This window comes from Triticum urartu, chromosome 6 (genome assembly GCF_003073215.2).
Source record: "Triticum urartu cultivar G1812 chromosome 6, Tu2.1, whole genome shotgun sequence".
NCBI lineage: Eukaryota > Viridiplantae > Streptophyta > Magnoliopsida > Poales > Poaceae > Triticum > Triticum urartu.
Window position 1 is genome coordinate 8,306,919 of NC_053027.1, and position 11,174 is coordinate 8,318,092.

At 50.5% G+C, this 11,174-nt stretch overlaps 1 protein-coding gene across 1 annotated transcript; it reads right to left on the minus strand.

Moving 5' to 3' along the window:
- Positions 1–6,085: 6,085 nt before the first annotated feature.
- LOC125515963 (transcription termination factor MTERF8, chloroplastic-like) lies at positions 6,086–7,461 on the minus strand. The gene has a single exon (XM_048681438.1). It carries the CDS (start codon positions 7,449–7,451, stop codon positions 6,171–6,173), a length of 1,281 nt encoding a protein of 426 aa, XP_048537395.1. The 5' UTR covers positions 7,452–7,461; the 3' UTR covers positions 6,086–6,170.
- Between the last annotated feature and the right edge of the window lie 3,713 nt (positions 7,462–11,174).

The window sequence follows — 11,174 nt, forward strand, 5'->3', positions numbered from 1 at the left end:
ATGATAGCACTGGCGATCTCTATCCATTCCATGAAGCCATGACAACCAACTCTGCATCGGCGTTCCTCGCTAGTGTCAACCTTTGGCACCGTCGCTTAGGCCATCCCAATTCACAGACTGTATCTAGTTTACTTCAGCATTTTCAAATTCCCTGTAGAAAAGGCTCTCATGACCCAGCGCTCTGCGAAGCCTGTCAGAGAGGAAAGCATGTACGTTTGCCATTTCATCTATCAAAGACATCTACCTTTACACCATTTGAGCTTTTACATTGTGATGTTTGGACGTCCCCTGTTCTCAGTGTGTCTGGATACAAATATTATCTGATTGTGGTTGATGATTTCACTCACTACATGTGGTCTTTTCCTCTTAAGGCCAAATCTGATGTTCATGGCATTTTTGTGAAGTTTCAACAGTTTGTCTCTACCCATTTCTCCACACCCATTCGATTTCTTCAGTGTGACAATGGCACTGAATTTGACAACCAACGCAATCGCGACTTGTTTCTCCAGCATGGCATTGTCCTTCGATTTTCCTGCCCATACACCTCGCCTCAGAATGGCAAGGCTGAGCGCGCCCTTCGCACCACGAATGATATACTCCGCACCTTGCTCATTCAGGCATCCATGCCCATTGCCTACTGGGTCGAAGCTCTTCGGACGGCCACCTTTCTCCTCAACCTTCGCCCCTACAAATCCAACCCCTCCTCTACGCCATACATCAGCCTTCACAACTCACCTCCACCATATGACACGCTGCGCGTTTTTGGTTGCCTGTGCTATCCCAACCTCACTGCCACAACACCTCACAAGCTTGCTCCACGTTCCACTCCGTGCGTATTCTTGGGCTACCCTGACGAGCACCGCGGATATCACTGCTTGGATCTATCTTCTGGTCGGATTATCATCTCCCGCCATGTGACCTTCGACGAACAATCTTTTCCCTTTGCCACATTGCACGCCACCTCCACGCTTCCGCATCCCAACTCATCCTCCCCTTCCTCACGGCCTCTGTTTGCCGTTACCGACAACCCAGCTCCCACGCAGGCCACAACTACGCATGAACCTCCTACACCTCCGGCACCACCGTCCCCTCCACCCCCTCCCTATACTGCCTCCACCACACCTCCCCATACTCCACCTCTACCGGCCAAGGCAATTCCGGTCCCTATTCCCCAAAACCCACACAAGATGACCACTCGAGCGAAACGGGGCTTTGGCATCCCTGCTCGCCGTCTTAACCTGTTAGCCTCCACCTCTACCATATCCCCTGTTCCTAAAACATACCGCTCTGCACTTCATGATCCCCATTGGCTTGAGGCTATGCGCTCCGAGTTTGATGCTTTTAAGCAGAATGACACTTGGGAGCTTGTTCCTCGTCCTCCCTCCTGCAACGTTGTCTTAGGCAAATGGCTATTCCGCCACAAATTTCACGCTGATGGCAGCTTGGCTCGCTATAAAGCTCGTTGGGTATGCCGCGGCTTCTCTCAACAACCGGGAATCGATTACGATGAGACGTTCTCCCCCGTTGTCAAACCAAGCACGATTCGTGCCGTCCTATCCATTGCGACCTCCTCTCACTGGCCTATACACCAACTAGATGTAAAAAATGCCTTCCTTCACGGCACCTTGACTGAAACTGTGTACTGTCAACAGCCACAGGGCTTCGAAGATCCATCCTTTCCTGATCACGTCTGCTTGCTCAAAAAGTCTCTTTACGGCCTTAAACAAGCACCCCGAGCTTGGTTTTCTCGCTTTGCCACATACATTCAGACCCTTGGCTTCCTCCCTTCAAAGTCTGATTCTTCTCTGTTTACTTATCACTCCGACAATGCCACCGCCTACCTCCTCTTATATGTTGATGACATCATCCTAACCTGCTCCTCCACTACCTTCCTCAACTCTCTTATAGCATCTCTTCGGTCAGAATTCTCCATGACCGATCTTGGAGCTCTCCATCACTTCTTAGGCATTACTGTCACACGCTCCTCTGCTGGCCTGTTTCTCTCCCAACGCCAGTACCTCTCTGACCTCATTGACCGCGCTAGCATGACTGACTGTCACATTGCTCGCACCCCCGTTGACACTGGCAACAAGCTTGACTCCTCCGGCAACCCTGTTTCTGACCCGGCATTCTACCGCAGCCTTGCAGGTGCTCTGCAATATGCCACCCTAACCCGCCCGGACATTGCTTATGCTGTCCAACAGGCCTGCCTATTCATGCATGATCCTCGTGATCCTCACCTCGCTCTTGTCAAGCGTATCATTCGCTACCTCAAGGGCACTCTTCATCTTGGCTTACACATAAACACCTCCTCCCCAACTTCCCTGACAGCATACTCGGATGCCGATTGGGCCGGCTGCCCCAAGACCCGTCGCTCTACTTCTGGATTTTGTGTGTATTTAGGTGATAATCTAATCTCTTGGTCTTCCAAAAGGCAACACACTGTTTCCAGGTCGTCAGCAGAAGCGGAGTATAGAGCTGTGGCACACGCTGTTGCTGAGTCTGTGTGGCTCCGCCAATTATTGTTGGAACTCCAACGTCCAATATCCAAGGCCACCATTGTTTTCTGCGACAATATCTCTGCAGTGTACATGTCAGCAAATCCAGTTCAGCATCGCCGCACCAAGCACATTGAGATCGATCTCCACTTTGTCCGTGAGAAGGTGCAGCTGGGCGAAGTCAAAGTACTGCATGTTCCTACTCAATCTCAATATGCTGACATTTTCACCAAAGGACTACCAACAGCGATTTTCAGTGAATTTTGCTCCAGTCTTACCATCGTCGACATCGATGCTGCGACTGCGGGGGGATGCTAAGTGCACACATTACTGTCACGTTTACATGACTTAGTCTCCCCACCATTAGTCCCACGATGCACGATATGTGTGCACGTTCTCTGTAAACTGCCTGTATTCAGTGCCTATATGTACTCCTGACTCTGAATCAATGAGACAAGTTCAGACTCTGTTCAGTTTTACAGTTCAACACTTATAACTGGGCCGGCTACCCTCACTGACCGCCTTGATCCCACACTCACTTGTCCCTCGCTGCTACGATTGCCTCTGCTGGCGCCAGACCATTTCCCGCCAAGTACTAAGCTGTAACAGCTTCAGTTTCATCTGTCCTGATGTGCTTTGTTTCCTCTGCTTCCAGTCTTGTGTCCACAACTGCGATCACGCTGCTAGACTCATCTAGGAGTGTGACATTCACCCGACACACCCCTTGTTTGGTCCCATGATGGTGGCCGGATCACTGCCACATGCATGTTCCGGTGTTCGACGACCACCAGCACCAGCTCCTGATCGTGAATCCCTTCCCTGCCATCCAGGCGGCGCTCTCCGCGAAGCATGGGGATGTTGAGTGTGCCCCACTGAGAACCGACGACACCATAATTGTGCCATCAAGAAGGTCGTCTTCTACGACGGACCTTCCTCAGGCACTCTGCAGGGTTGGCTACCCGGAGGTCTACTGGACCACGGGAGCATACGAGGAGCTTGTGGACATCGCCTTCTGCAACGGCGAACTCCATGGCCCCTCTCGCAACCGCAAACTGTTCCTATACGACATCTCGCGCACCAAGCTGTTCATGTGCGAGGTCGCCGTGAATGAAGGCCGCGGCGCTCCAATGATCACCATGGTCCACATCATGTCCGACATCAAGGCGAGCATCCCGAACACGCACGAGCAACAGGTGACGTGCCAGGCCAAACACATTTTCGAGCTGCGCGGCAAGGGTGTACCATTACCGCGATGAGGACAACAATAATGGTTGCATGTGGTTTCTGCCTCCAACTTTTAGTTTCTCATGGCCGATGCACAGGGACAAATTCTCTTCATGTTTCCTTAATTTTGCTAGATGGTTCCTGTTGATACCACAAATTGTCAAAGAAAATTGTTAGACATCAATCTGCTATACCACACTGGATTCTTGTGTGTTCGTCATCAAACCTGGGGGTCTTTATTTCTGAACATAACAAAATATAAATACATGCAAAAAATACGAGAGCTGTCCTGTGTGGATTTCGTCATTGAAATCAAAACTACAAGAGTCGAAATCTAATGCAAAAAATAAATAAATAAAATCAGGGTTCAGGCAAAACAAAAAAAAAGAAACTATACCTCTCCTGTTACAGCATCAGCGATATAGGCACTGACTGAACCACTTCCAAAAAAGCTCAGAGATACATTATAGTATAGCAGAAAGAAAGCTAAACACCATTCTTAATGCATTCTGCAAGCGCCACATCATGACTCATCAACCATGCCGCGACATCAGTTACAAGGGGGATCTCCTCGCCGACCCCATCAGCAGTAACCACATTTTCCCTTTTTACCGTTTTTTGAGTTACCTAATCGCGCATGAGTGCTAGTGACACAAAAGAAAAAGCTAAGCTAGCAAGAGGTCAAAACAAGGGTTAACTGTAAATCACTATTACAACATACTCCCTCTGATTTAGTATAACTTGGAAGTACATCAGAACATAAAGAAAAATGTAACTCAGCTAACAAAAAAAAATGCAGCATTGTCATCTTTAGGTGCTGAATTTCGACAAGCTGGAACGGTTGGAGCAGGAGGTCTTATTAAACTATAAGGTGCGAATGTAAACGGCAAACATATGCGCAGCAGCAGAAGTGGGAAGTTACTACTGAACAAACTTATATAGCACACGGTTCCAACAAAATTTAAGTTGGGCAGAAATACCGAAGATTTGCAGCTCACACGAACTAGAGCACAGCAACCAACAGACTGGATCACGTCTGCATCCTCCTCTCGGACTGAATGACATCCCAACAAGCTCACTGATAGATAGCAGACAGAGCGCCAAACCACTCTTCTTCAGCCATTCTCCAAGCGCAGGACGCCAATGTTCATTCCAGACTTGAACAACACCCTCACTTGCCACCACCCACCGATAGCCAATGAAAAACAGTAACATTCCTCATTTTCCAAATGATCCAGAAACGAAGCTAATTAACATCTGAGATCAGTCTAGGCAGATTGGAAACCACACTAAACAGAAGTAACCATTTGCTATCATAGATCTGATATTCCAAACATAGCTTCAGACACATGTAAGTCCTTTATCGATGAAAATAAAGTTCAGTTTTGAGCTCGGTTGTCCCTAGGACTGAAAGTATCAGCCAATAGGCCATCAAGAAACAGTACTGGAGAAAAATCAAGGAAAAATCTGATACAGGCTAGTAAAGCATGAATTGCTTTCACAGCATTTAATCACTTCCAAAAAAAGGTACTGCAGAAAGAACAAAGATTTTCAGCTCACAAGAATTAGAACAAGCAACAAACAAACTGGACCAAAACCGAATCCTCAGATTGATCAATGTATTGTGACCATCGACTAGTCCAAAATTGTTCCCAAAAAGAGGGTCCAGAATTGACATTCAGAGACAAATCATGGATCCAATTACTAGCTTCATCAAGTGTTAGCAATGACCAACCTAGCATGCCACAGACATACCAGACCTGACAACCAACTCTTGTCAGGCAAGAACACTGAAACAATTTGTGGTGCAGTAAGCATTTAAATTTGTTAATTGTCTTAAGAAACTTTACCCTCCAAGCCTGTTCCAACCCCAACTCAGAGATGAGGAACTCAAACTTTTGCTAAACTGATTCCTTGACATCCTCAACAAAATCAGAACCATAGACACAGGAATACTTACCCTTGGCATCAGTCAACCTGAATGTCTTCTTCAGGTATTCCAATTTGGCAGCTATATTTTTCCCGCCAAGGAATGCGACAATGCGCAGGGCGTGCCTGAATATCCCAGAGTCACGGGGCACACCTATGCCCATCGGTGCAAGCCAACATCACCCGGAATGCATTAAAGTTTTAAAATAGAGATTTTAATGCATGCAGAATGGCCTGTTCTCGTTTACTTAGTTCCAAGTGTTAAATAACATGGCATGAGGATGAACAAGTTGATAAGCAAGTCATGGTTTCTTCTCTACTAAATGATAGCATTAACATATCAGGATTCAAATTATCAGTTTCATCAAGCGTTAGCAAAGACCATACCAGCATCTAACAGACGGACAACCAACATCAAGTTAGGCAAAGTACAGTGAAACAGGAATTACCAGCTTTCAACAAATTGAAAACTTTGTTGCACCTTACAAAGTTTACCAATTCTCATAGCCCATTCTTGATTCATGTAAATCTGAATCTAGCCGGCACTTCCCCTTTGCAAGCAGACGCGTAGTCTTCAGCAAGGTATGGTGCGGCTTCCTTGTGAGGGCATATGAACTTTTCCATGAAAACCTTCTCAGTCTTAACCAGTGTTGTATAGTAGCTCCGCCCGTGCTCTAGCAATCCATTTTCCTTGAGAAATCTCACAACATAGTAGCGGGGCCTGAGCCGGCCCTCCAGGCTGTAAGCGAGCATAACGGGGCGATGAGCAATGTAGGCTGGGTCCAACCCCACCTCAGAGATAAGGAACTCTGACACACGCTCCAGCACATCATGTGACCTTGTCAGCAGCACCGGAGCCTTGGACAAAGCAATGCCAACGTCGGCATCAGACCACCCAAGTGTCCTCTTCAAGTAGTCCACTTTGGCAGTGATCTTGTCTTCGCTGAAGTATGAGACAGCGTGCAGCGCTTGCCTGAACATCCCAGATTCACGGGGCACACCTATACGTTCGGCGCAGGCGACCATCCACAAGACACGCTCTGCGCTGGCACAAAGTATCCTCGGCGCACGGATGAAGAGCTTGGCAATATCACAAGCACCTAGACCGCACTCTGCTAGGATACTGACTTTGGGCTTGACCGCACTCTCGAGGTGGGAGCCGAGGAAGCCGGAGCCGTACTTGAGCGACCGGAGCAAGTTGTCGATGGAGCCGAAGAGTGGCAGGTAGTACTCTAGCTTGGAGACGACGGATCTGTGGCGCAAGTAGCCGGGGGCGAGCGAGACGAGGCGCGCAATCTCGGCATCTGACAGGCCGAGGCCGGTGAGCCCCGCGACGACAGGGGCCAGAGTTCTCTCCACGCCGGCGCAGAGGAACCGCGGGTCCTTGGCGACGACGGCCGCGACATCGGCGCCGGAGAGGCCGAGGCCGGCGAGGAAGGCGATGACGGCGTCGGGGTTGGAGGGGGACTTGAGGTGGGAGAGCTTGGCGGAGGCCTTGAGGGCCTGTGGTCGGGTGAGGCCGCAGGTGGCGACGAGGTACTCCTCCACGGCGAAGCTAGGGTTGGTGGAAGCGGCGGAGAGGAGGCGGTGGAGGGAGAGGAGTTGGGAGGTGGAAGGAGAGAGGACGCGCTTCCAGAGGTGGAGCATGGCGCCGCGACGGCGGCGGGGCAACCGTTGAGTGCTGCCGCTGCGGCGGCGGCGGCGGCGGCGGCGTGTGTGTCTACGGTGGTGTGGTGGACGGACAGAGGGATTGGCCAGTGAAGAACTTGGCTGAGTTGATCCGTGCCATCCAAATGGCATCCAACAGCGTATTTTCATCCACACGTTGCCAAGAGCAAGCAGCGTCCATTAGAACCCAAATATAACTAGCACACGAAATAAGTACACCCCTAAAAATAAGGCCACCACTCTGCGCCGGCCAAAAGTTTCGGCCGGTCGGTTAGCAGCCGTCCGATGTGAGTGAGGTGGGCCGCATGATCTGTTCCTTCTCTTTCCTCTCGCACGGGTCAAAATCCCCCCGCGTCTCTCTCTCCCCTGCAGCGAGCACGCCCGCGCCCTCTCGGCACCCTGCGCAACCATCACCGCTCGCCGCCGGTCGCCTCCGTCGTCTCCTTCTGTGTTTTCCGTTGGTTCCGTGCATGTAGCAGTGTGTCCCGTAGTTGCAGCTCCCTATGACGACGGCCGCAGCTCTGGCGTGCGCCGGTTGCAGGTCGCAGCACCTCCGTCGCCCAGCTCATCGCCCCATGGTATCAATTTCGATGCCGTTCCTAGAAAAAAACGAAGACATTCCAGCAAAAAACAAGGTTCCAACAAAAACATTATATGGTTTTAGCAAAAAAAGTGTGTGGTTCCAGCAAAAAATGAGATGGTTTTCGGCAAAACATTGATATTGTTGAGGCATATCTCTCTCGATGTGGTTTTGATGATTGATGACAACGTGTTTGCGGACTAATCGTGTGCTTTGAGTATTTCAGAGATTCATCCTTGGCACGAGACGATTTCTTCCCCTCGGAGTGTCATTCAAGACGGTGTAGCTCTTTTGTTTCTCTTTCGATGGACTAGTTGCGTAGAGGGCACCGTACTATCAAGAGGGGGTCCGCTGGGGTATTGCTTGGGTGGAATCAACACGTACACATCCGCTTCTCACCCTCAGAGCTCTTCCGCTTCGATGGAGAGATCTTTTCTCTCTTGTGTGTCTTGTCTGGGTCCCAGCAGTAGTACTGTTGAGGGGTCACAAGCGGCAGTACCGCTCCGCAGCGGTAGTACCGCCGATGACTCCGCAGTTGTACTACCGCTGGCCTGCCTGGCCCTACCGCCTCGACTTCAGCTTCGTTGGAGAGATCTTCTCTCTCTTATCTGGGTCCCAGCGGTAGTACCGTGCTACCCAGCGGTAGTACCGCTGAGGGGTCACAAGCGGCAGTACCGCTCCGCAGCGGTAGTACCGCCGGTGACTCCGCAGCTGTACTACCGCTGGCCTGTCTGGCTCCTACCGCCTCGACTCGAGGGCTCTTTTCTCGTGTCGGGTTTTGCAGCACTAGTTGCGGCAGTAGAGGCGGTAGTACCGCTTCGCAGCGGTAGTACCGCCCTTTCCACCGCGGTAGTACCGCTGGCTCAGCGGTAGTACCGCCCCCAAGCGGTACTACCACCCTCTGGGGGGCTGTTTAGTGGGGCAACGGTTGGATTGTTGCCCCCACTATAAAAGGGGGTCCCCTTCTTCCTTGTTGACTTACCTCTTCCCCCTCAAGCTCCATTAATGCTCTAAGCTCCATTTTCACCCGATCTATCTCTCTAGCCAATCAAACTTGTTGATTTGCTCGGGAGTGGTTGAGAAGGCCCCGATCTACACTTCCACCAAGAGATTTTCGATTCCCCCACCTATCCCTAGCGGATCTTGTTACTCTTGGGTGTTTGAGCACCCTAGACGGCTGAGGTCACCACGGAGCCATAGTCCATTGTGGTGAAGCTTCGTGGTATTGTTGGGAGCCTCTGGTTAAGTTATGGAGATTGCCCCAACCTTGTTTGTAAAGGTTCGGTCGCCGCCTTCAAGGGAACCAATAGTGGAATCATGACATCTCGCATTGTGTGAGGGCGTGAGGAGAATACGGTGGCCCTAGTGGCTTCTTGGGGAGCATTGTGCCTCCACACCGCTCTAACGGAGACGTACTTCCCCTCAAAAGGAAGGAACTTCGGTAACACATCCTCGTCTTCATCGGATCTGTTGGAAATATGCCCTAGAGGCAATAATAAAATGGTTATTATTATATTTCCTTGTTCATGATAATTGTCTATTGTTCATGCTATAATTGTATTATACAGAAATCATAATACATGTGTGAATACATAGACCACAACATGTCCCTAGTGAGCCTCTAGTTGACTAGCTCGTTGATCAATAGATGGTTACGGTTTCCTGACCATGGACATTGGATGTCATTGATAACGGGATCACATCATTAGGAGAATGATGTGATGGACAAGACCCAATCCTAAGCATAGCGCAAGATCGTGTAGTTCGTCTGCTAAAGCTTTTCTAATGTCAAGTGTCTTTTCCTTAGACCATGAGATTGTGCAATCCCGGATACTGTAGGAATACTTTGGGTGTGCCAAACGTCACAACGTAACTGGGTGACTATAAAGGTGCACTACGGGTATCTCTGAAAGTGTCTATTGGGTTGGCACGAATCGAGACTGGGATTTGTCACTCCGTATGACGGAGAGGTATCTCTGTTGGGGAACGTAGCATAAATTCAAAATTTTCCTACGTGTCACCAAGATCAATCTATGGAGTCATCTAGCAACGAGGGAGGAGTAGATCTACATACCCTTGTAGATCGCGCGCGGAAGCGTTCAAGAGAACGGGGTTGATGGAGTCGTACTCGTCGTGATCCAAATCACCGATGATCCTAGCGCCGAACGGACGGCACCTCCGCGTTCAACACACGTACGGAGCAGCGACGTCTCCTCCTTCTTGATCCAGCAAGGAGGAAGGAGAGGTTGATGGAGATCCAGCAACACGACGGCGTGGTGGTGGAAGTAGCGGGATTCCAACAGGGCTTCGCCAAGCGCTGCGGGAGGAGGGAGAAGTGTCATGGGAGGGAGAGGGAGGCGCCAGGGCTTAGGTTTGGCTGCCCTCCCTTCCCCCCACTATATATAGGGCCAAGGGAGAGGGGGGAGGCGCAGCCTTGGCCCTTCCTCCAAGGAAGGGTGCGGCCAGGGAGGAGTCCCACCTCCCCAAGGCACCTCGGAGGTGCCTTCCCCCTTTAGGACTCTTCCTTTCCCTCTTCTCTTGGCGCATGGGCCTCTTGGGGCTGGTGCCCTTGGCCCATATAGGCCAAGGCGCACCCCCTACAGCCCATGTGGCCCCCCGGGGCAGGTGGCCCCACCCGGTGGACCCCTGGGACCCTTCCGGTGGTCCCGGTACAATACCGGTGACCCCGAAACTTGTCCCGATGGCCGAAATAGCACTTCCTATATATAAATCTTTACCTCCGGACCATTCCGGAACTCCTCGTGACGTCCGGGATCTCATCCGGGACTCCGAACAACTTTCGGGTTACCGCATACTAATATCTCTATAACCCTAGCGTCACCGAACCTTAAGTGTGTAGACCCTACGGGTTCGGGAGACATGCAGACATGACCGAGATGACTCTCCGGTCAATAACCAACAGCGGGATCTGGATACCCATGTTGGCTCCCACATGTTCCACGATGATCTCATCGGATGAACCACGATGTCAAGGACTTAATCAATCCCGTATACAATTCCCTTTGTCTAGCGGTACGATACTTGCCCGAGATTCGATCGTCGGTATCCCGATACCTTGTTCAATCTCGTTACCGGCAAGTCTCTTTACTCGTTTCGTAACACATCATCCCGTGACCAACTCCTTGATCACATTGTGCACATTATGATGATGTCCTACCGAGTGGGCCCAGAGATACCTCTCCGTTTACACGGAGTGACAAATCCCAGTCTCGATTCGTGCCAACCCAACAGACACTTTCGGAGATACCTGTAAT

What these genes read in the sequence shown, in the direction of transcription:
- LOC125515963 (XM_048681438.1), bottom strand. Translation starts at nt 7,451, where the DNA reads ATGCCATTTGGATGGCACGGATCAACTCAGCCAAGTTCTTCACTGGCC.